At 41.6% G+C, this 25,496-nt stretch overlaps 2 protein-coding genes across 2 annotated transcripts; one reads left to right on the top strand and one right to left on the bottom strand.

Moving 5' to 3' along the window:
* Positions 1-4,242: 4,242 nt before the first annotated feature.
* LOC119659725 (kelch repeat and BTB domain-containing protein 3-like) lies at positions 4,243-5,468 on the top strand. Its single transcript, XM_038067982.1, has 4 exons — positions 4,243-4,402; positions 4,477-4,713; positions 4,831-4,937; positions 5,006-5,468. Exons 2-4 carry the CDS (start codon positions 4,512-4,514, stop codon positions 5,279-5,281), a joined length of 585 nt encoding a protein of 194 aa, XP_037923910.1. The 5' UTR covers positions 4,243-4,402; positions 4,477-4,511; the 3' UTR covers positions 5,282-5,468.
* Positions 5,469-14,345: 8,877 nt separating this feature from the next.
* Positions 14,346-15,699, bottom strand: LOC119659868 (kelch-like protein 28). The gene is made up of 5 exons (XM_038068182.1): positions 15,495-15,699; positions 15,275-15,371; positions 14,963-15,199; positions 14,747-14,853; positions 14,346-14,678 (listed from the first exon to the last, which is right to left on the bottom strand). The coding sequence occupies exons 1-5, from the start codon at positions 15,525-15,527 to the stop codon at positions 14,418-14,420; spliced, it is 735 nt and encodes a 244-aa protein (XP_037924110.1). The 5' UTR covers positions 15,528-15,699; the 3' UTR covers positions 14,346-14,417.
* Between the last annotated feature and the right edge of the window lie 9,797 nt (positions 15,700-25,496).

Consider the following 25,496-nt stretch of genomic DNA (forward strand, 5'->3'; position numbering starts at 1 on the left):
CGGAGGTCATATAAAAAATTTGTTGTTGTCAGGCATTGACATCGAAGCCTCCAACAAATGGTTGACAAATGGTGTACTTTTCTATGAGACCGAAGCATTCCTAACTTCAATTCAGGATGCTTCGCTCCCAACAAAAAATTATAAACGGTACATTCTTCACGACTCCTCAATCACCAACTCCAGTTGTAGGTTATGCAACTGTGAAGAGGAGACCATCCAGCACATAACATCTGCGTGCAGGATGTTGAGCGGTACCGAGTACACCAATCGTCATAACTCCGTCTGCAAGATTCTCCATCAAAACCTTGCGTTGAAGTATAACTTGGTGGCAACCTACCATCCTTACTATAAGTATACTCCGCAGAGAATCTTGGAAAATGATCGGGTCAAATTACTGTGGGATCACACTATTGCCACCGACCACAGTGTTAATCATAACAGACCCGATCTAGTTCTGCTTCTGAAGGAAGAACGAGCGTGCTTTATAATCGATGTAGCCGTACCGTTGGACCGGAACACTGTTGAAAAACAGCACGAAAAAATCCGGAACTACGGCCCCTTGGCAGATGATATGAAGCAGACTTGGAGACTACAAAAGATCCAAGTAGTCCCAGTAATAATTTCAGCGACGGGATTAGTCCCGCAGAACTTACATAAAGCGCTGAAAACGCTCGATCTTAGGGCTGGACTATACATGGAGATGCAAAAAGCAGTTATCCTTGCAACCTGTGCTATAGTCCGAAGAGTCCTGTCCGGTAACAATCTGACCTAATGGGTTTCAGTCTTGATCCGCACTGTCTTCAATATAAGATCCATGTCTCTGTAGTGTAGGACCTCCGCGTCATTGGCTGAAGTGTTTGCGACAATCGAGATGTAGCAATACATTTTCGCATGGTCGCACACACTTTGCGTTAAAACGCATCATCGCTGTGATGCGGGCCTTTGGATGTTGCCTTCAGCCCATCCTTAGGTTGGTCGCCCCTCGGTCCGGTTGGGCGGGAAGAGGGTCCGTGGGCTTTTTGAACAATAAATAAATAAATAAATAAATAAATAAATAAATAAATAAATAAATAAATAAATAAATAAATAAATAAATAAATAAATAAATAAATAAATAAATAAATAAATAAATAAATAAATAAATAAATAAATAAATAAATAAATAAATAAATAAATAAATAAATAAATAAATAAATAAATAAATAAATAAATAAATAAATAAATAAATAAATAAATAAATAAATAAATAAATAAATAAATAAATAAATAAATAAATAAATAAATAAATAAATAAATAAATAAATAAATAAATAAATAAATAAATAAATAAATAAATAAATAAATAAATAAATAAATAAATAAATAAATAAATAAATAAATAAATAAATAAATAAATAAATAAATAAATAAATAAATAAATAAATAAATAAATAAATAAATAAATAAATAAATAAATAAATAAATAAATAAATAAATAAATAAATAAATAAATAAATAAATAAATAAATAAATAAATAAATAAATAAATAAATAAATAAATAAATAAATAAATAAATAAATAAATAAATAAATAAATAAATAAATAAATAAATAAATAAATAAATAAATAAATAAATAAATAAATAAATAAATAAATAAATAAATAAATAAATAAATAAATAAATAAATAAATAAATAAATAAATAAATAAATAAATAAATAAATAAATAAATAAATAAATAAATAAATAAATAAATAAATAAATAAATAAATAAATAAATAAATAAATAAATAAATAAATAAATAAATAAATAAATAAATAAATAAATAAATAAATAAATAAATAAATAAATTAATTAATTAATTAATAAATAAATAAATAAATAAATAAATAAATAAATAAATAAATGAAAATATAATTTGGTACTTCTATCTGCCTGCTATCAAGGTTTTTTTCCCCATCCAGAAAACCAGTGTGTTTCCTACTCCCTTGTGGCTCAGGGCATCACCAAATGAGGAGCAATTTACTCCTTCTTTTTTTGGTCCGGTCTTCTCTCTACTCTTTTCCTAGTTTCCAGTTCTCAATTCTTCCCATTTTATTCATTGTTGGGGTGTCAGGCAGAATGTTATAGCCTGCGGCGTGGGAGAGGACCCCGGGAAATGAGTTCTCAGAAGCAAGTGCCGTCCTCTGTCTCTAGAAGGCTCATCCGACACCTTCCAATTCCTGTCCATCCAGTTCATTAGAGTATTTCCTAGACTTATGTCTAGTACCTCCTGTCTAGTGATGGTGACAAATGTTGGTGTGTTCCCTAAGTTATATATTTCTAACTTATTGCTCAGAATAAATTCAAGAAGGTACTCATCTCTTCGATTGGTGTCGCTGCTTCGTGATGGGCGTTGGCATTGCAGCCGAGGAGAAGTGGTAACGCCCCCTTTTCACAGTATTTCACCACTTTAACGACTTGTTCCGGTGGAGCCCGGATTTCGTCCACGACAGCCTCTCGAGTGTTCTTCCCGGGTTAAAATGAGGCTCGGACAGCCACAAGGTCCCCGGTCAGGAACTCTGAAAGACATATATATTTCAAATTACGTTTAAGAATAATGCAAGTTTTTGGTTTTTCACAATTACCTGAATGCTTTCTCCTTGCAAACCACGAATCTGCCCGGTACACCCGGAGCTCCTGAGCCAGCACTATTCCCATGTTCTCCTTGGAACTTGCCATTGCAATTACCGCAGGTGTAGTTTTCGCATGGTGGAGTTTTATCTGAGCTATCTTAGTGCTGGCCATTGGCACCGTTATTGTATAGAGGTCTTCTCTACTGTTGAAGTATCGCCATCCTCCTCCGACATGGTGCTTTCCTGCGCGTTGCTATCCACCCTGAGCCCCAGAAGTCCTTGGTCTAGGTAGTCCAGCTTCTGCTCTTCACTGGGCAGCATATCCACTTCTTTGGTTGATCTAGTCCTTTCCACCTCTATGGTTTTTGAGACTTTTTCGGAGACCTCGGTATGCTTTTCACCCGGTATCTCCTCTGAGGTCTCTTTGCTCAGTTTTTCCATGTGCGCACGCGCGGGTACATTGCCGATATCGATAGTTGATAATGCAACTCCTACGTTTGATTGCCTCCAGGGATCGATCATTTACCCTGATCGTGAGGAGTCTACCCTTGCCCTCCATCTTATTTCTGAAGACTCTCCATAATCGTGTATCGCGAGATACACATTCTGAGCGATTAGGAGCTCCATGTGATCTTCCGTCTCCATTGTTGCGGCTTTCGCAAAAAAACTGTCACCCTGTCACCAAATGGGGAGCAACTTACTCCTTCTTTTTTTGGTCCCGTCTTTTCTCTACTCCGCCGTGCCGGGGCACTCTAACATCGCTGGTAATGAGGAGACTGACAGACTGGCTCGCCCAAGATCTGGATCCATAATGGTGGGGCCAGAACCAGTTTTTGGAATCCGGCCATCCACTGTCAAGTCTACTCTGAAGGGTGAAATTGCAAGGATTCACGCAGCCGATCGGAGAAATTTGAACTCTTGCCGGCAGGCGAAAATTCTTGTAAAAGAGCCTGGGGTCACCAGAGCGGCACTTTCGTTGTCCCTTAAGAAGTGGGACATGAAAACTCTAGTAGGGCTTGAAACGGGACAATGCTGCTGAAACTATCATATGTAAAATATTGGGGTGATGGTTTCGGCTGTGTGAAGCCAATGTGAGGAGGAGCAAAAGGTGGTCCAAAACTTTATATGCAGCTGCCCGGCCTCCTCAGATCTCAGACGAAGACATCTTGGTAAGGCTTTCTTTAATGAGGAATCTGCACCCCCTTTGCCTATGGAGAATGTTCTCAGATTCGCTAAAGCCTGCGAACGACGTAGGCGATTTACATGGGCCTAACAATGGCCTGAGTGCTGGGAGCTGCGGCTTCCCCCAGTAAACTAAACTAAACTAACTAACAACCGGGCTTGGGATCGTCTGAGATGGGATTTATTATTCCAACAAGTACATGCACAGGACATTTCGATTGGGGAAATACTGTTTTGCTATCTGAGCTAGGTGGTCCTTATTCTATTTCCATTTTTAAGATTTAGATTACCACTTTAAATTTGGTGTATTTATTGATTCTAAAAAGTCTGCTGAATTCAAAGCCTGTGGTTTGCGCCAAGATGTATTAATTCAGCGCAGACAATCACCTTGAAAAAGTCGTTAGCGAGGTTCTAAATAGAAAACGGTATGACAATTTCCTCATAATAGAAACATGAGTTTTAACGGTTTAAAACTGGTTTGCTCCCAGAAATCTAGAGAACTCGATTCGTGTTTGCAGTGGATGTAACTCTAATTGTGCCAATTGTTTTCTGTTCGTTATCGTGTTTTGACCTTATTGTCCAGTGTACAAAGCTACGCTAGCAAATACTAATTACAAATACTTGGTAAGTAACCAAAAAGTCCTTGAGTTCGCCTACTACCATCACCCACATGGCAATCATGCCTTGTTTCTCCTTAGGTTACTTCGTAGATTGTAGATAAAAAGTCATAGAAATGAATCAGTTTGATCCTGTGATTGTGGAAATGGTTTCGAAATACTCGAACACTGGAAGGATTGAACTTTGCACAAATACGGTAACGGGTGTCTTCCAAATGGCAGTTTTCCTAAAATTGCCTGAGTTGCCGACGCTTTGCGTTGGGTTCATGCTAGGCTCCGTGAATTTGACCAGTTGCATTCCGTTCTGGAAGTTAGCAGGTAACTAAGGCACATGTGTCGTTGGAACTGGACTCCACCATGACAAGCGACATTCAAATTAAATTCCTTGATTCCCTCCAAGATTGGTTTAATCGCTAAATGCCTCCATTGTTTCAGAATTCTACAACGTGCAACCATTACGAATTTATCTTCGAACGTTTATATCCAACTCTTTGAATGATGTGATGAAGACAACCGATTTCCTCGAGTTGGAGGTGGAGCATGTAAGAATAATATTAAAATTTGGTTGAGTGCCAGGTAACAACCGTGTCTTCTCTACCCCAAAAAACAGGTAAAGCGTCTACTCAGTGATGTCAGATTGAAATACTCCGAAGCCCCTCAACGCTATGAGATGGTTTACTTAGCTGTAATGCATTGGATCAGATACAAAGTAATAGAGCGACGTTGGTACATAGGAAGACTCCTGCGGTTAATAAGACCCGAGGAGATCAGCGCACAGTTTCTAAACGAAGTAATTCTAGACAATAAATTGATGACGGAAAATGATGCTGCTAAGAAATGGCTGTGGAACAATTTTAATGTTAGGTTCAATCGCCGAAGAAATTGATCGTGATATCAAGAGAAATTTCCATAATGGACGATAGTAACCGATTTTGGGTTTTTATGGTTCGTACATAACGTATTATGTATGTAGGTATTATCTTAAAAATCAGTTCTTAAATTCTTTTAAATTTCGATGTTAGTGTAACTGATTATTTTATGAGTCAATGATAAAGTGCATTTTCCAATAAAAACATTGTGTCTTCTGTCTCGCTTGAGGTATACCCCGCTTTGTATATTTCGTTACACAGCAATTCCATTTGTACGTAGCTAGCTCACAAAAACAACACAGATTTGATCCTAGAAGTTTAGTTATGTAGTTATTTCGTTTGATTGTCACTCCTTCCATTATTAATGAGAAGTAATGAGCTGCCTCCTTTGAACTCGGAATCGCTGGAGTACTTGGTTTTAACGACTTTAGAATGTAAAAGGGTTCCTGGGAAATGCTCTACAACGAATTTTCAGGAAACACTGAATTCTACGTTAGATCACCGGGGATGGATACCAGGATGGGCAAAAGTTCAACGAATGCAGATAAACGTTTTAACACCACAAACTTCTAAGATCGTGACTACTGTTATGAGAGCAGCCAGCCTGTAGTCTTTACGAAGGAAATCAGCTCTCCCACTCTGCCGCTAGAAATCTCTCTGAGGTCCCCAAAGTTTGCCCAGTGTCCGCAGCCTGACTCTAGCTAGAGCTGGACAATCGCGGAGAAAGTGCATGAGCGTTTCTCTTCCTTCTCCGCAGCTTCTGCAATGCGAATTGTAGGATGTGCCGGGCCTGGCGGTATGGTCCCCTAAGGACCACTGGCCCGTGCAGACCGCCGCAATCTGCATGCGTCTGGCACAAGAGCTCTCGTGATCGGGCTATGTTATAAGCGGGCCAAATCCTCCACCGCTGGTAAACCTTTGCCATCTAAGGTCCGCAACTGCTAGGTAGTGCGAGTTGACTCCACCCAGCGAGGTACTGACTGTATCCGCTGAAGGGCTGTCAATAGCAGAGCCCTGCCTGACCTGCCGTTCATTCCCCTCTATGTTCCTATGCCGGGGAACCCAGACTTTGAGCGTGCCGCCCAGACTGTTCCGCGCGTCACTGCACTGCCTCACCAGCCTGAAGGATGTCGTCATTGAGTACAAGGCCTTGATGGCCGCTGGATATCGGTAAGAATGGCTATGTTACGTTTGGGTCTCACCGGGATACATTTTCGAACAGGTTAACATGTACTGAGGGTGATATACCAGGAGCACAAATGGAACTGAGGAAAGACACCTCAGAGGAGATACCGGGAGAAAAGCATACCAAGGTCTCCAAAGAAGTCTCAAAAACCATAGAGGTGAAAAGGACTGGATCAACCAAAGAAGTGGATATACTGCCCAGTGAAGAGCAGAATCTGGATTACTTAGACCAAGGACTTCTGGGGCGCAGGATGGATAGCAACGCGCAGGAAAGGGCCATGTCGGAGGAGGATGGCGATACTTCAACAGTAGAGAAGACATCTATACAATAACGGAGCCAATGGCCAGCACTAAGATAGCTCAGATAAAACTCCGCCATGCGAAAACTACATCTGCGGTAATTGCAATGGCAAGTTCCAAGGAGAACATGGGAATAGTGCTGGCTCAGGAGCTCTGAGGGTACCTGGGGCAGATTCACGGTCTGCAAGGAGAAAGCATGCAGGTAATTTGGGACTGCTCTTGTAAAAACCCAAAAACCTGCATTATTCTTAAACGTAATTTGAAGTATATATGTCTTTCAGAGTTCCTGACCGGGGACCTTGTGGCTATCCAAGCTTCATTGGAACCCGGGAAGACCACTCGAGAGGCTGGCGTGGACGAAATCCGGGCTCCACCGGAACAAGTCGTTAAAGTGATGAAATACTGTGAAAAGAGGGCGTTGCCACTTATCCTCGTCTGCAATGCCCTTCACGAAGTCTGGGGAAGCAGCGACACCAATCGAAGATGTGAGTACCTTCTTGAATTTATTCTGAGCAATAAGTTTATATATAATATATAACTTAGGGAACACACCAACATTTGTGACCATCACTAGACAAGAGGTACTAGACATAAGTCTAGGAAATACTCTAATGAACGGGATGGACAGTAATTGGAAGGTGTCGGATGAGCCTTCTACAAACTGAGGAGGGCACTTGCTTCTGAGAACTCATTTCCCGGGGTCCTATCCCACGCCGCAGGCTATAACATTCTGCCTGACACCTCAACAATAAATAAAATGGGAAGAACGGAGAACTGGAAACTAGCAAAAGAGTAGAGAGAAGACCGGACCAAAAAAAGAAGGATTAAATTGCTCCCCATTTGGTGATGCCCTGAGCCACAAGGGAGTAGGAGACACACTGGTTTTCTGGATGAGGGAAACCTAGATAGCAGGCACATAGAAGTACCAATAATAATAATAATTCTATTTTGATGAACAATACTCAAGGTTGTCCACAGTGCGGGGTACTAGTTACATGGTATGGTATAAGTATACGCCATAGACAGATTGCGAGTACGGAAGGCCGAATACCCTCGGCTAGGTCTGGATGCTCTGGGTTCCAGGCCGCGTTGGGTTGGAAGGATGGACGACAAGCGCATACTGATTAGGGTATTCGAAAGGCGCCACCCAATGGGAAAGCCACGCACCACTTGGGAAAAGGGTTTTGTAGTAGAGCTGTTGGAATCGGTTAAGCAGGCATTTTCCGGGTTTTATGCTCCATCGTGGGGACCAATCTACTTTTTTGCCCTGGGATCAATAGCATCATTTGGCCAAAGGTAATAACTTAAATGCTTCTGGATCGTCGATTGATTTCACCTTAAGAATTGTCGCTCGCCAAAAATACCTCGCGAAATATTACGGAGCAGCACACGGAGTTTAAATATCTGGAATGAGCTGGGCTAACCTGAAGGGAAATTGCGTAGAAACTGATTGCTAAAATTAGAACAAACTAGAACGGCATACAAGTCACTTGATGTATTGAGGTCATATTCTAAAGGGTTTTGTCTATTATGGAGTAGTGGTTGCATTTTATTACCAATATTTGTCCTTTTCCTAATCGTATGAATGGGTGGGAGTGCTGCTTATTCTCGCTGATCTATTGACCTTGAGCAAATGGATCTGGGTTTGAAAATGGAAACAATCAGAATGTGACCGAAGATGAATACCAGCAATTGGTCCTATCTCCATTTAACCGCAGAGTATTGAAAGCATCGATCAATTCCTAGATCAACATAGCTCATATATAGAAAGTGGCTAGCACTGTTACGCGAAAGCCCCTTTACCACCAGTTTTCACCATATCAGGGGACACTATCCCCCATACAACCTTGAGGGATAGGCTTTTTGACGAGGAGGCTGAAGTGACAATGAATAGGTAGAGCTTAAAGAAAGGATGATAACTCCTTTCATGGCTAACCAATTTAATCCACTACTCTAGAGGCTAACCAATGTAATCCACTATCCTAGAGTGGTCGACGAATGGGTCATCTTAGAACCGGCTAGCGCTACGTAGTAGAGGAGGAACGTAGACTCCCAGGCAAGACGTAAAGAAAGGTAAAACAAAATTTGGTGAGTGCATGTGATCGATATTGCAGGATAGACTGACGCGGTACATAGCTCCCTGAGGCCAACTTAACTATCTTTGATAGGGAGTTGCCTCTTCTCAAGGCCGGCACAGCGGACTTCCTAACCCATATACTCGTGGGAATCAAATGAATACCTGTATTAAAATAAAAAAAACTGCTGCCGAAGAAACAAGACCCCTTATTGCATACAAACTGGTTAACCAGGCGGAGATGATTACACCCAAGAAGGGAGAAGGGGTATACTGAGAGGACAACAACCAACGAACACCACTGCTTAAAAAGCAGAGAGAAACATGCAAAAGCAAGTCTGAGATAAATATGTCAGACGTCAACTTGGAGACAGGTCGTTACCTGAAAGAAGGCCTGATACCACAGGAAGCCCTTACGGAAGCTCAGGATAGACCTAAGCCATATATATCGGAGCTAAGAAAGCGCGGAGCAGCAGAGATTAGTTCGCATGAAGGGAATGCTCCCAAAGAATCCAAACCTGAACCTGAGGGGAGAAAACCCAGGCATATTAGGGGTGAAGGCAAGAATCAGGAAGTGTGAGGAGCAGAAAACTATCGAAGACCTTATCATTAGGTAGATATTCCAGGGATGGATATATACTGGTGGATTACGCGACGGAAAACACTGCAGAGTTGCTTGGGACCATAATTCGTAAATTGTCAGATTGGGAAGGAGGAAAATTGTCAACATGTGCTGGGGATAATATACCAGGAGCACACTTGCTGACAGTTTTTCTCCCGAAAGCCGCAACAATAGAGATGGAAGATTTCATGGACCTTCTAACCTCCCTAAATGAGGATCTCCATACACGATTATGAAAAGTCTTTAGACGCAAAGTGGAGGGCAAGGGTGAACTCCTCATGATCGGGGTGGATGACCGATCCCTGGAGGCAATCAAACGTCATAGGTCGTTAGCAATTATCGATTTGACAACATACCTGTGCACGTGCACTCTGAAAAGCGGAGGAATGACACCTCGGAGGAGACACCGGGTGAAAAGCATACCGAGGTACCCGAAGAAGCCTCAAAAGCCATAGAGATGAAAAGGACTGGATCAGCCAGGGAAGTAGACCTACTGCTCAGTGAAGAGTAAAAGCTGGGCGACCTAGACCTAGGACTTCTAGGGCTCAGGGTGGACAGCGACGGTGCAGGAAAGGCGTCATGTCGGGGGAGGAGAGCGATACACACAGTAGAGAAGATCTCCAGACAATAACGGAGCCAGTACTAAGAGCCCAGATAAACCTCTACCGTACGAATGGTTTCTGCTGCAGCTAGGAGATGGGGTTTTCGCACTCGCTTTATAACATCAACATTGCCCATCGTTAGGGCATGTCCCTCTTCAACCATATGCCTTGCAACCATAGACTTGAAGTTTCGAGGATCGTCGCTTTTTCGTTTGTTGTACTCTCTACCTCGAATCTAGTGGTCACTAGTCTTTTAGTCTGCCCAATGTATACTTTTTCACATTCTGGGCAGTTGACCTTATAGATTCCACTCATGTCTTCTTTTTAACGTTTTGTGTAAACACAAAACCTTATTAAAATCGGTTTACCGTCTGTCTGTCTGTCCGTCACACGCATTTTCCTCGGAGACGGTTATAGCGATTGACACCAAATTTGGTAGAAAGGTGGGAACTGTGAACGCTCACGCATACAGTGAATTACATCCTTTTACGTTGAATTTAAGGGGGGGTCCCCATACATGCAAAAGGGGGGTGTAAAATTTTTTTTCATCAAATATAGTCATGTGGGGTATCAAATTAAAGGTCTCGATTAGTACTTTTCAAAGCCGATCTTAGTTTTGACATTTGTTGAAAAGGTGGGGAGTTCGGGGGGTTGAAAGTGGTAATTTTTTTAACGAACCCATTCTCAGACAGATTACCCAACCGAAAAAACTGAAAAAAATCAGGAAGCTGCCACTATATGGTGCCTGGGCACCGACATACCTTCCATGCCGATATCTGTTTAAATAAAGTTAATAATAGTATATTACTACAATTTTGTGTAATTGGTTAGAAACCCCCCTTATGTCCATCCTAGTACCATGAAATTTTGCAGTGATATAGGCTATAATATATATATATATAACAAGTTTGGTGGAAATCGCACTATTACTAACAAAGTTATAATACCTCAAATTTGTTGCTTCTTTGAAAATTGAAGACTATGAATGTCAATATCACCCGAAAGTGGATACTCTCACATAATATATGGATATATTATGTGCTACGTACTAAGAAATACACAAAACCTTTCATACCTGAAGCGTCCAGCTTCCGGTTTCCCGACTTGTTTCAATTTGTCTTTGGTTGAACCTAGCTTAGTCCTCAGTTGTCTGTTAGTGCTTGTACTTACTGTTTCGATGTTGTGTTTTGAGAGCGTATTCCTTATTTTCTCCGTTAGCGATGAAAACGTAATGTTCGCTTTGATAGGAGCAGTATCCCTTTTTAAGGTTTTGTGTGAAAGAAAACCTTATTATAATAGAATCGAGACGGTGTCTGTCTGTCCGTCTGTCTGTCACACCCGATTTATTCGGAAACGGCTAGACCGATTGTCATGAAAATTGATGAGAGTATGTAACCTGGTGTTCCCTTTACATGCAGTAAGTGGCGCCATTTTGTGTTAAGTTTAAGGGGGGCTCCCCATACATGTGAATGGAGGGTGCAAATTTTTCTTTTCACAGAATGTAGCCATGTGGGATATCAAATGAAAGGTCTCAATTAGGACTTTTCGAAACTGGTTCAATATTTGATGTTGGGTGAAATATAGGGGAGTGAGGGCGCAAAATATGACCCCCAAAAAGTGTAACAGGTCTCGTTCTCAGAACCTATCCAACCGAAAAATCTGAAGAAAATCACAGTGGTGCATCTCTACGAAATCTAGGCCTCAAAATATATCCGGTTCCGATATCTGCACAAATAAAGTTAATAATAGTATATTTCCACATTTTAGAAATTTACCCGGCACCTTCCTTATGTTCATCCCAGAAGTACATGCGTGTAAAGAAGAACATAATGCACAGTTTGGTCAAGTTTGAAGAAAATCCAACTATTATTAACAAAGTTATAGGGGGTGAAACTTCACAATTTTTTGTGAATTTCGTAAACTCTATAACCTGCATGACGTCATCATCACATATCAATTCGTCAATACCACAACGAAATGAGTTCCTTTGAATTGGGTCACAGAGAATTATTTTGTTTTAGTTTTTTAGTTATTTGTCAACCAGACATGTGTGTATGTAGGTATATAATATATGCGTGCTAATGAACTTTGCGGGTAGTGCCTAATTCAAATAGATATAAGAAGTAAATCGGAAATATGGGTACGATCCATTTATATACGTGCATATATGTGTACAGTATTCGAAAATTTACAGTTTGTTTAGGGTGAGCGTGTGAGGGTGTCTCGTAGTTTGAATATGAAAGATTATGTTGAATTTGTAGTTATACACGGATAGAAAAATGTGCATTGAAATTTCCTACCTAAGATGAACACAAAACCTTTATACCTGAAGCACGAGCTTCCGGTATTCCGACTTGTTTGTTGTTTGTAGAGCGTTGTAAGTTGGTCCCTGTTTATTCTATTTTGCTTTTTACGTAATATTCTATCTATTCCCCGCTTGCTATATTCATTTTTCACCGCCACGTTTTTTTTGTAAATTATTTCTTTTTTGAATCGCTCTTCTGTCAATGGTGTCGCTAGCAACCGATGTATCATACTGTAGTAAGCCGCCATTTTTTGCTCATATGTGTATTTCGATGTCCTTGGTATGGTTCGCTGTGTGTGATTTTCCTTTCTGTATATGTCAAACTCGAGTTTATTGTTGTTTCTTACTATAGGTCCAAAAACGCTATCCGTTGGTTATCTTCCTTTTCCATTGTGAAAGTTATGTTGCGGTCTATGTTATTTATTGCATTTTTCCAGCGCTAATCCAGAGAGGCCTCGAAATCATATTAGAGTCTCTTCTGAGGATGAGTAAGGGGCAGCATAGCCCTGCGATATATACCAGGGAGAGTAGGTAAAAAGCATCCTTTTCACCCTAAATCTTTCACGCCAATTTGCCTGGCATCTTTCGTATTCAAAACGGTATAGAAAATCATAGCCAACTGTCTCTGATCTTCTCGATTCTAACTATTAGAACTAACGTTCTAAATCGAGTCCTCTCAAGAGCTCAACGACGCCTTCAAGGTGAAATACATTCTACACCTTAGAAAAAATAAGACCGTTGGGACAGATTCAATGTTTCAATTGTCAAAATTTTGGGCACGTTGCTCAAAATTGTACATCGGTGCGTTAAGTGCACCAAAAACACCCGCGTGGCGACTGCCCACGCCCCTCAACGGAGGTGCCGTAATGCTGCAACTGCGGCAAAGTCGGGCATCCCGCCAGCTTCCGCGGTTGCCCAGCAACTAAAGAGGCACAGCAGACCAAACAGGCAGTAGCACAACTGTCGCAAGCCATCACAATCACTGCCCTGCCCTGCACTGGAAATCGGGAATAAGAGGGTCGAAATCGATCAAATATCCAGCAATTAATTTCAACAAATTCCTAAGATTTAACGACAATGTTAAACTCGACATTGGAAAAGCAAATGGTGCATTGCGCAAGATCTACTTTCTTCTTCGCAAAAAAGTGGGTCTAAGCACCAAAACTAAGCTGATCCTATATAAGACTCTTATCAGGCCCATCATATGCTACGGAGCCCCTTCGTGGATCACTTGCTCTTCGAAAGCCATGGATAAATGCATGTCTTTCGAACGCCGTGTATTAAGACATTGCACTGGATTGTCTTACAATTGGAAAACTAAGAAGTGCGGCAGGAACGCCATAGTATACCGGCGAGCGAATATAGATCCCATTAGAGAATATATTCTCAACATTACGGAGCGGTTTTTCAATAAACTTGAAAACCATCCAAACCCAAAAATTAGAAGACCACTAGCGACTTTCCTTAGGCCGTGCCAGATACTGAACCCTGACCTAAAATCAATAATTCTGTCCCTCTTCGACACACCTTGCCTGGTAGAAGTGCAAAGAGGCTAAGCACTATATGAATATTAAGTGCTATTGTATGTAATATATCAGATGTAAGACACTAATTGGAAATAAATAAAATGAAAAATAATCGTTCTAAAACGTAAGGTTACATGGCATGGTATAAGTATACGTCATACACAGGCCGATTACGCTCGGCTAGGTCTGGATAGTCTGGGTTCCAGGCCGTTTTGGGTTGGAAGGCGATGAGGCAGCGGACAAACTAGCTAAAAAGGGAGCAGGGGCGTTTTTATACGGGTCAGAACCCGTAGGATTCATGACTATGATATTAAAGAATGAAGAGGAACGGTTAATGCGAGCTTCGCAGGAATGGGCGGGAATTGGGGATAAGAACCCAATCGCAAAAAGGAGCGCTAAAACCAGCATATTTATAATTAGATCTTTTGGTATATATAATTGCAATTAAATATTGATTTCCAAAATAATTAATTTTGCTTATATGCTTATATTATTCAAATTAACCAAAATCACGCAAATCACGCACGTCGATGTCAGGATCAACTCGATCCGTAACATTTTTCTACCAGCCACCTCCCATTAGCAAAATATTCCGTAATCAACTCGTTCGGCATAATCACATCCTGTAGAAAACTGTCTCTGATCTCCTCGTCTTTGAGTAGCTCCAGGAGGCGTCCTATGTATACACGTCGCATGGTTACATCATGGTTTATCCACAGCATTGAAGCTGAGAACATCATCTCATAGGGATGGAGCTGTTCGAATTCACTCATTTCGGGGTCAGTCATCAGAGACTTTAACTGTTTTAGGGGTAGAAAGGAATACGGTTACGACTTTGCTCCCAAATAAATTTTGTGGTTATACTTACATCTTCAAATTCCAGCTCCAGGAAGTCGGTTGTCTTCGTCACATCTTCGAAAGATTTCCAGATATATGTTTGTAGATGGGTTCGTAATGAAGTCCGACCGTAGAAATCTGAAAATAAATTAAAGATATATTACTATCATATTTAATATGGGCACACATATGGGGATGATTTCACCATTGGACTCTACGGTATGTGTTATATGAAAACTCAGCTTACCTGCAAATTTCCAGAAGTCGACGCAATTGACTGAACTTGCAGAGTCAATGAAGAAGCGGTCGCAAAGCTGCAATAGGTTCTCCACTTGTAAAAAGTCAGCTACTTCGAAGATATCAACTATCATATCGATAGACAACTCCATCTTTCCAGTATAAATGAATTCCACAACCATTTCCACCATTGCCGTTTCAAACTGATCCAGTTCTATGACATTTTTCCCCGAATCGGCGAAGCAACCTAAAGAGAAACAAATAGTGGTTATGCCTCTACCCAAACGAAGTCATATGAAAGTAAGGAGTTTTGGTTACTTACCACTGAAAAGACTTTCGAAGTATTTGCTAGCACCGACCAACTTCAGCTTGTGCACTGGAATTTCCTTATCACGAACACGGAGAACAAGGTCGAAACTCTGGAAGGGATAAAAAGGATTTGTACGATTAGAATTATATCTATAACAAATACGAAGCGGTTTTTTTAATTTTTGGTAGCCATACATGACATGGTTACGTTATAAAGTAGTGATTATACGTACCTCCTTGCAATTGGATCGGCTAAGTTGACTCATCCTGACACACAGATTTCAAATACAACAATCTTTTTATAAAGAATAAGCGGCACCGAATTTAGCAGTTGCAAAGTAACGCCCAGGCAGCAATAAGGTAGTTGTTAAAACCAAAGTGTTCGGATTATAGACTATCTCACGTTTAGGATGCTTGTACGATTGACAAATCCTGCCCTTTTCCCACCCTATATATGCAGACCAATTTTAGATTTTCTAAACGATATCCAACTTATCTTTTCTTTAACTTTTAAGAGGATTTTATATTTGAAACATTTTTAATAGCTTTCGCCAATATTCTTAAAAGTTATCACCTTACTTAGGGCCAAAGGATTATAATATTTTTAATTCCAGAGAATAAACCTTAATTATTTTGGCAAGCAACTGGGATTTCGAATTGGTTTATGGCTATCTAAAACGTTTTACTGAATTTGGTTTGATGCTAAGAAAATATATTTCCTTTTTTGCTTGTTTTTCCAAAAAATTAATTGAAATTCCGTCCATTTTGGACATCACTTATAGTCATATTCCGAGGAACTTTTGGGGTTTTTTGTTGTAAACGACTCCAATTTTTATCTGAAGCTAACAAGTTTTTAATTTTACATTCTTAGCTTATTTTCTTAGAATATGAGCTTGAATACAGGTGACAATAATCAAAATAAAAAATATGGCAGCTATTGAAAAAAAACGATTTAATTTTCACAAGTTTTTTTCACAAATAATGCAGAAAAAGGCACCCTTAAAAATATGATAGCATCCCAAATGTTGGTCCATATTCTTGGCAATTTTATAAAGAATTATACCTCTAAAGTTGATAATGGTCGATTTATAATTGTTTGTTGAAAATGAAACCTTATCAAAATCGGTAAAGTGCCATTTCGGGTCTGTGTCTCAAAACCAGTTCGCTTCGAGATCTCGTAGTGAACGGACGTGAAAATTAAAAAGCGACAAAAGTGACGGAGTGCGGAGTGCTCTGTAGAGCAATTAAACAAAGTAGTAGAAGTATCGTTCTGTTAACAATATACAGTGGATCTCAATATTATTGAGGCACCGTATATTAAAGTATAATTTACATGCGATTGTTTTTTTTTAGTGAACCGAATTCCTGACATCAACGCAGGACGGGCTTGGGGACAAAATGTCCGCCAAGAGGGCGAAGACCGGGGGCCCGAGCCCCGGAGACGAGAATCGAGCAAATTTGCTCGAGATAACAAAAGTGCTGAAGGAGGTGATCGCGGAGCTCCGGGCAGACCGTAACGAGCAACATCACTGCTGCAACATCGGAGGACGAAGACCCATTCAACTTCGTCACAGGACGTAAGCCAAAAAGGAGTATGGTTAGTGCCAAAAGTGTTAAGATTAGTGAAAGCACTCCCCAGGCAAATATTACCCCAACCCCCGCTCAGAAACCAAAGAAGCAAAAGATACCGGTGATTACCGGATATTCATTAAATGTTCCTGTTCTGCTTAAGTCCCTTAAGGCAAAAGGGATAAAGGCAACGTTCAAGAACACGAGGGCGGATAAGACCCTCATTTTCGCCGAATCCATCGAGGATCACGGCAAAATCTTCGCTCTCATCAAAGAGCAAGGCTTAAACGCCACAACTAGCACCCCTCAATCCCTGAGGACGCAGTCCCTCATTATTCGAGGATTACATCTGGAAACCGATGCTGTAGAAATTCTGGCGGAACTCAAAGCTGAGCATCCGCAGCTTAAAATCCGGTCTGTAGCCAACTTCCTGACAAATAAGGACAGAGCTCTACACAAGGGGAATCCTTCTCTCCCAATGAAGTCTCAATCGGGACTTTTTATATTGACCTTCGAGCCCTCTCAAGAGCTCAACGACGCCATCATGGTGAAACACATTCTACGCCAGAAAGTTACCTTAGAAAAAATAAGACCGTTGGGACAGATTCAATGTTTCAATTGTCAAAATTTTGGGCACGTTGCTCAAAATTGTACATCGGTGCGTTAAATGCACCACAAAACATCCGCGTGGCGACTGCCCACGCTCCTCAACGGAGGTGCCGCAATGCTGCAACTGCGGCAAAGTCGGACATCCCGCCAGCTTCCACGGTTGCCCAGCATATAAAGATATGCTGGCCCGAAAAGAAGCTGCCAAAGTCCGCAAATCTAAAGAAGCACATCAGACCAAACAGGCAGTAGCACAACTGTCGCAAAGTTTGGCCAAACCAGGCATATCTTACGGCGAAGCCATGAAACAATCACTGCCCCGGGTGGTCCCTGCACCTCCACCTCCAACAAAGTCTCTCCCAACCCAGCCCGCTGCATTCCGTGAATTGGTTGGAGCCCTCACCTCAGCCAGCACGAATGAACAACGGCAATTCGCTCCCATTAAACTTATTCTTAATTTATGGAGCTAAGTATCGTTACTTTCAACTCCGCGTCCCTTGTATCTCACGCCAAACGTGCCACTGCCCAGGTGATGATCGACTCTCTGAAAGCAGACATTTATTGCGTTTCGGAGACCCATCTTAAAAGCAGGCATGACGTGAACTTCACCGGATATAATACCATCCGGGACGATAACTACACCGGCTCTGCTCTATTAATCAAAAAAGATTATGAATTCGAGGAAGTCGCCATAGACAACCTGCTAACCTGTTCCGCCGCGGCGGCTTTCATTAAAACGGCTGGCAATAAACGGGTTCTCATTGTCTCCGTTTATATTAGGTGCCAATCTAGAAATGAGGAACTGGGCCATGACTTAAAAGTCTTGAGCGATCTCCAGTTGAAATCTATTTACCTTGTCTTTGGAGGCGACTTCAACTCCAGGCACACTCACTGGGGCGACACGGCTATTAACTGTAATGGGAAAACCCTACTCAAATGGATCCACGACCCTTTCTCGCCTACCAATCTCGTGATGGTCTTGCCGAATTCTCCGTCAAGGCCCAGTAGTCAATCTATATTAGACTACTTCCTTCTGTCTATGGAAATGAAGCAAAGCTTTTAGGTAATATCAGGTGATGCCTTACCAGGCATGTCCGACCATTTCGCGGCCAATCTCAAACTGTCCTCACCTCTTTCTCTGAAAAAGAGAGTAATGACCACAATTAGGTCTTTCCCCCACACTGACTGGGATAAATTCAGGGCTGAGTTAGCACCAAACCTCAACTTGAAAAAGCTCTCAAATAATCGCAATCTGTCGGACAAAGAAATCGACGAGGCTATTAACTTGGCGTCTGACGCTATTGACACTGCTACACGCAGAAACTCTAAGCTGATAAAAGTCGATGAGTTTGAATTCAATGCTCTTCCACATGAGATAATGCTCCACTTGAAAGTTAGGCAGATTTGGAGGCGTAATCTTAAGCGCAAATTTCACGAGTACGAGAATAAAATAAATGCGGAGTATAAAGCATTACTCTCCCGGATTAACTGTCTTAGTACGCTAATCTGTGGTATGATGGCGACCTTCCGTAGCAAGGAATTGACCCGCAAACTTGCAGACATTAAGCCTGGAGCTAATATGTTCCAAAATATCAACAGGCTAACCGGGAAATACAAAGCCCGCAACTTTGTTCTAACCCAAAACAAAGTGCGAGTCTGCAGTGATGCTGAGAAAGCAAAAACACTTGGGGAATTCTTCAACGCAACACCTCCGAGCAACAGAACGGCTCTCACTAAGACTGTTTATTCAACAGTCAGAGATTTCACTTCTAGGAACTGCTACAGAATCACGTCTTTTTCTGCCCAGAACCCTTCCAACAAGCCTACCGATTCGAGCAAATTTCTGAGTTTATCACAACTCACTGCTATTACCCATAACCTTAACGGTAAAAAGTCAGCAGGCCTAGATGGAATTTCGAATTTCGTCTTAAAAAATCTTCCAGTAGCCTCCATTAAGTTCCTGCTTGCGGTTTTTAATAACTGCATTAATAATGGCTACTTCCTATTCACCTGGAAAATAGCCAAAATTATAGCCATTCGGAAAGGAGGTGTCTCCTGTGAACCTGGTAACTTCAGACCCGTTTCACTTCTATCTAACCTGGGGAAGCTTTTTGAGAGAGCATGGACCATAGGGCTGGTCCAATACTGCAATCTTAACAACATTATTTCAGACCATCAGTTCGGTTTCCGTGCTAAACACGGAGCACAGCACGCCCTGAGCTACCTCCACGAGACTGTGGCCAGCAGACTTAATGTCAATAACAAACCCACGGTAGCTTGCGCTCTGGATTTAGAAAAGGCCTTTGATTCCGTCTGTATAAAAGGGTTAATCTATAAACTGATCAAATACGAATTCCCAATCCCGACGATCAGACTTGCCATCAGTTTATTCGAGGATAGACATTTTTACGTCAGTGTCGGAAATGAGATTTCCGATCTCTTGCAGGTTACTTCTGGGGTGCCGCAGGGATCCATTTCTGGTCCCTACTTTATACAATATTTTCACTGCTGATGTCCCTTCCCCTAACTAAGAACTAAGAAGTGCGGCAGGAACGCCATAGTATACCGGCGAGCAAATATAGACCCCATTAGAGAATATATTCTCTACATTACGGGCCGGTTTTTCAATAAACTTGAAAACCATCCAAACCCAAAAATTAGAAGACTGCATGAGCAGGGCAAAACAATCCCACTAGCGACACTAATTGGAAATAAATAAAATGAAATGAAATGAAAATGTCTCAAAACCGCTTCGTGAACAATACACAGAAAACCAGTTCTTTGTTACATATTGTCTTCAGAGGGAGGAGCAAGCGAATGGCTTATTCTACGCTTAAAATAGAGTCGAAGGACTCAAGCTGTAGGGCGTTGTAGAACCGGTATAGCCTCGGGATCGGAGAGTGGAAGTAACTTTCGGGCTCCGCTAAGGGTATATCAAAAATATCCCCACTACGTGTGTTATGAGGCGAGCCGATACGGAAAGTAATATCCGAGTTGGTGGAGCAGTCCATCAGACAATTGCAGAGTTTGAAAAGAGTAGAGATATTAAAGAAGATACGGTGTTAATGTGGGGAGGGGAGATTGAGGGTACGGAGTCGTGACGGATAATCAACCCGTGGAAGGGTGGAAGGTTCTTTTTGTAAAAGAGCGTCCGGGTGAATTTGCGTTGTACAACTTCAAGAGCGCGCAGTCACAAATGCGGAAGTGGGACCAGACTACACAGAAATATTCAAGGATGTTTCTGACGAGGGAATAGAAGAGTGTTAAGGAGGGCTAAATTGAGGTAAAGTCGGAGGAAGGACGCAGGATAAAACAAGACATTTTGGATGCTCTTATTGATGATGTCAACGAAGTTTGTCGTCGAATATTACACCCAGGTCTTGGAGGAGATCAGTAGTGAAAGGGGTTGTCCAGTGAGAGAATGGGAAATTGATGTTGGGGAGGGTTTCAGCGAATAGCACATCCAGTGGCATTTGTTGACATTCAGTGTTAACTTGTTGACCGAACACAAACGGACTAAATTATCAAGGTTGAATTGCAAAAGACCACAGTCCAGCGAAAACGAAACAGAGGCAAACAATTTAAGGTCGTCTGCTTAAAGCAAATACGGGCAGGTCTGAATGGAGGCAAGGTTTGATAAAAAATAGGAAGAGTAGCGGGCCAGGTATAGAGCGTTGGGATTCACCAGAGGAAGAACAGAAGGAACGAGATGAGTAACCATGAAAACAAACTTTGCAGGAACGGTATGAGAGATAGGACGAAAGGAGATGACTGTCGGAGGGAAGTTTAATAATGAAAGTTTACAAAGGAGAATGTTATGGTTAACGGTATCAAAGCCTTTGGAGAAATCGGTATAAATAGCATGTACCTCATGTCGTGAATTAAAGCATTTAGCAAGAAAGTTGGTAAAGACCAGAAGGTTTGAAGCTGTAGATCTATGTTCCACGAAACCATGCTGCTCTTTGACAATGAGGTGACCGAAGTGCGCGGTCAACCAGTTGTTGGCATATCTTTCTAGGATTTTGGAGGAAGAGGAGGGAGTAGTTCACAGCAAGAGTCACTCTTGAGGATAGGGATAATAAGGGCCTCTTTCCAGAGAGGGGAAAGTAGCATTCATCTCGACTTTCGTTATAGATTATACTCAGGGAGATGGAAATGTAATTTCCTACAGTTAAGGAGGAAGAGGTTAGGAAGCGCATCGGGGTCAAGTCAGACATTGGGGTGAAGATTACCAATGAGGAACTCAACCATGGAAGGCGTAAGGAGAGGAATGGTCAGAAATTCGGAGCAGTCTGCAGTTATGAGAGGTGTAGAGGGTGGTGGCCTCGAGGGAGAAAACACGGAAGAGAAGTAGGTGCAGAGAAAGTCGCAGGAATGTTGTGGGGAGTTGGCAGTGGAGTCAGTGAAACTGATAGAAGGGAGAGGTTGAGTGGGATTACGATAATTGCGAGCTTGAGACCAAAAGGGCTTTAAGTTAAGTACCTTTTACACGCTTTTCTGACCATTGACTAGTAGGGCGTATAGCGTATTTCCTTAAAGTGACCAAGGTCGGCGTCATTCTTAGAAGCTCGAAACTTTTGCCGCAGTGTGTGTTTCAGGCGAATGTTAACAAGAATTTCGGTTCTGAACCAAGTTGGGTAATAACGTAGGCATGGAGGGGAAGAAGGGACATAACAGGAGAGGGGATCGGACAGAATATTGTAAAAGGTGTTTGGAGCTTGATCGCACGATGATTTGCTTAATATATGTACTCAGTTGAAAGACGCTAAAGCTGAAATTGGCTTTGCGGAAGTTGAACTTAGTAGATTTACGCTTGGTTTTGGGTTTCGAGCGAGGGAGCTCAGCTTCAAATTCAACCGCGGGTGGTGAGCGTCAGCTTTGACATACGGACATACAAGGAAATAAAGAAAGGTGGCGCTCGGGGAGGTTGGGAAGGAAGAGATCGAGAAGGAATTTTTAGTGGTGTTGAAATTCAGGGCAGAGCAAGTGTTCATAATTGGAGAAAGTAGAAGGGAAGAATGGGAGAGGTTGTTGGAAGGAATTGGAAGGCTAAGATGATTAGGCCAGTGGGGCATGAGAAGGTTAAAATCTTCTCAAGGGAAGAAAGGGAGTGAAGGAAATGTGACAGTAAGGAGTTCAGACAAACTATCAAACAATTCTTCATACATGTGGTAAGGGCAAGCACAGGGGACATTTGCACAAGATACAATGAACGGGATGAAGTTAGGCGGGAAGACACGAAGAGCAACACAATCAAAAAGAAAGCCAGAGGAGGAGAAGACGAGTTCGGTGGGGAGTGTATCTTTCATTGCAATTAGGACCACCGCCGGTGGACTTACAAGATGCATGCCGGTCCCTGGCACAGCGGAAAATGGAGTACGTTTCGGGAAGCTCGGAGTTGAATATGGCATTGTCCTGTCCGGTTTCGGAGATACAGATGACATGGTGTTGCTGAGCCAGGGCGGGTAAATTGAAGGCCCCCAGCTTGGTTCTTAAACCCCTAACGTTCTGATAAAACAGACGGACAGTAAACATGGATCCAGTTATATAGCTCGGCGAGGCAGGCGGGTTGCACGCAAATTGGGGTGCTTGTATGGCTTGATGAATACACCTTCAGGCCAGAAAGAAGTGTTGCCGAGGACGTCAACTTCGTGTGGATAAGTCACCTTGAAAGATGCAATCACCCGGTCGGTGTCGTTGTCTTTTGACAGTTTGACGGAGGATAGAGGAGAAAGTAAACCAACTTTGCTCTTTATATACTCCAGAATATCATCCGTAGAAGTTGCGATCGCTAGCCTGGAGATAAAGAGCTTGCGGATGATCTTAAGGCGTAAGGCATCTCCAACGTGCTCAAACCCTTCGTTACAACGAAGGCTAACTTATTGAGTCTGATGCCTCCTTCGAGATCGATGAGCTCATACCAATGCCGATAAATCGCATCTTGGTCTGCTTAGAGCGAATCGTCAACAAACTGGCAGCGTGTCGGGCACGCGGTACCGAACTATCACCTCCAATATCGTTGCGCCAAATGTAATGACACATACGGGGCAGGAGAGCGCTCAAGGTGGTGGACGAAAGTTACAAGTGCGTGAACTGCGCCAACTGTATCAAGTGCCCTAACTTTGTCAAAACTATGGCAAGGAGTTAACCCATAAACCAGTCCGTCAATTCCGGTCCAATCCAATTCAATCCAACAAACGCTATACGATATCAATACTTCTTTCACTTGGCCACCCGTTTTTTTCAGCGAAGCAATCTGCAGCGGTAACCTGACCGTATCGACTTCTCGGGGAGTTGGGTTATTCCTGATGTTCGGCTATTCGTTGAACAATCTCGAAGTTTATGGTGATGTTCAACACGGTGATGAACCTCCTAGCGTTTAATCATGGATGTTAGAATCATTGAATTGAACATCAATTCTTTAGTGGGTCAGAATCTTAGACAAATGTTTAAGCTGTTCCTCGGCGAGCACAACCCGCAAGTAGTGTTTCTGTGTGAAACTTGGCTGCATGTCATAGGCATTGCACATTTCTTAATTTGAACCTCTTTTGCGTTGACAAACCCCAGCAGGTCTCGCCGGAGGTGTCGTCATATTATTTCTTCTGTTGTGTATGTCGTTTTTTCGGCTTGTTTTATAATGGAAAAAAGACACAATTTTATTTCTTAAATGCCGAATAATGAGTTTTTATGGCTCATATATCTTAATATGGCTTGGAACAAAAAGTTACTGAGGAAGAGGACTACTCATTATTTGGCATTTAAAAAATTTAATTCCCTTAAATCCCTGGAGGCTAATATCGCCTCTATCGAAAGCACAGCTGACTTCATCTATGTTGTTTCCTTCTATTGTTCTAATTAACTTTTTGACCAGATCGACATCTCTACCATCAGGTACTTCTGCGAGAATTAAGCCGGGATGTCTATCCTATTGGAAAATACGCGCAAACTTAATTAACACATACAGATATACACATATTTTTCTTGAGTAATTGATAATGGTGTACAAATAACTAGAGAAAGCTAAAAAAATCAAAATTAAAATGTCATATAAGTTCACTTTATATGATGATGACGTCATACACGTCTTACTTTGTTAATAATAGTTGGATTTCATTCAAGTTCCCAAGTTTTGCCCTATAATAACCCTTATACCAATGCCTTGTACTTCCAGGATGAAATTAAGGAGGGTTTTCGGGCAAATTTCTAAAATATAGTAATTGCGTTTATTGACTTTACTTGAACAGATATCGGAATGGTATGTATTTTGAGGCCTAGATTTCATATAGATGCATTTCATTTTAAATTTTTCAGACTGCTCAGCTGGATAGATACTGAGTAAGATACCTGTTTCCCTTTTTGAAGCTCATATTTTAAGCCCTCACTCCCCTACGTATTACGCAATATCATGAATAAGATCAGTTTCGAAAATTCCTAATCGAACCCTTTCCCTTTGGTAACCTACATTACCATATTCTGTGAAAAAAAGACACACCCTCCATTCGTATGTATGGCCCTCCTTTAAACACAAAATGACGCCAGCCGCTATATGCAAAAGGATTCACAGGCCACACCCTTTCACCGAATTTTGTAATAATTGGTTTAGCCGTGTCCGAAGAAATCGGACACACCATCACCACATATTGCCTTATCACATACAATTGCACTGCTATCTATAATGTTTCTGTATATTTGGTAGCAACCGCACCAGGCGCAGTTTTACCAAGAAGTTACCAGGATGAAGCCTTATACACCTTCATACTCATCCTGCCGAGAAAAAGAGGGAAACCTGATTTCCGACTGAATGGGCATATTGGAGCGATGGGTTGAGTATGTATGGCAGCATGCCAGGGCAAAACTGTATATGGCCATGAGAAAATCCAGTATCCCGACGAAATTGTTAACACTGACTACGTTGACCGTGCGTGGATGTACTTGCTGCACCCAAACTATATCCAAATATAAGGCATTCGAACAGCGGATTTTAAGATATTGCACCTGTTTTTCCTGCAATTGGAAAACCAAGAAGATTGGGAGGAACGCCGAAGTTTATCGGCGAGCCA

This window comes from Hermetia illucens, chromosome 6, assembly GCF_905115235.1.
Source record: "Hermetia illucens chromosome 6, iHerIll2.2.curated.20191125, whole genome shotgun sequence".
Taxonomy (NCBI): Eukaryota; Metazoa; Arthropoda; class Insecta; order Diptera; family Stratiomyidae; genus Hermetia; species Hermetia illucens.

Bases quoted from the DNA above. Each gene is read 5' to 3' on its own strand.
- LOC119659868 (XM_038068182.1), bottom strand. From the start codon at position 15,527: ATGAGTCAACTTAGCCGATCCAATTGCAAGGAG. The intron at 15,372-15,494 runs GTACGTATAATC...TATCCCTTCCAG, and splicing joins GCCGATCCAATTGCAAGGAG to AGTTTCGACCTTGTTCTCCG. The intron at 15,200-15,274 runs GTAAGTAACCAA...GTTTCTCTTTAG, and splicing joins CTTCGAAAGTCTTTTCAGTG to GTTGCTTCGCCGATTCGGGG.
- LOC119659725 (XM_038067982.1), top strand. From the start codon at position 4,512: ATGAATCAGTTTGATCCTGTGATTGTGGAAATGGTTTCGAAATACTCG. The intron at 4,714-4,830 runs GTAACTAAGGCA...CCATTGTTTCAG, and splicing joins TCCGTTCTGGAAGTTAGCAG to AATTCTACAACGTGCAACCA. The intron at 4,938-5,005 runs GTAAGAATAATA...CCCAAAAAACAG, and splicing joins TCGAGTTGGAGGTGGAGCAT to GTAAAGCGTCTACTCAGTGA.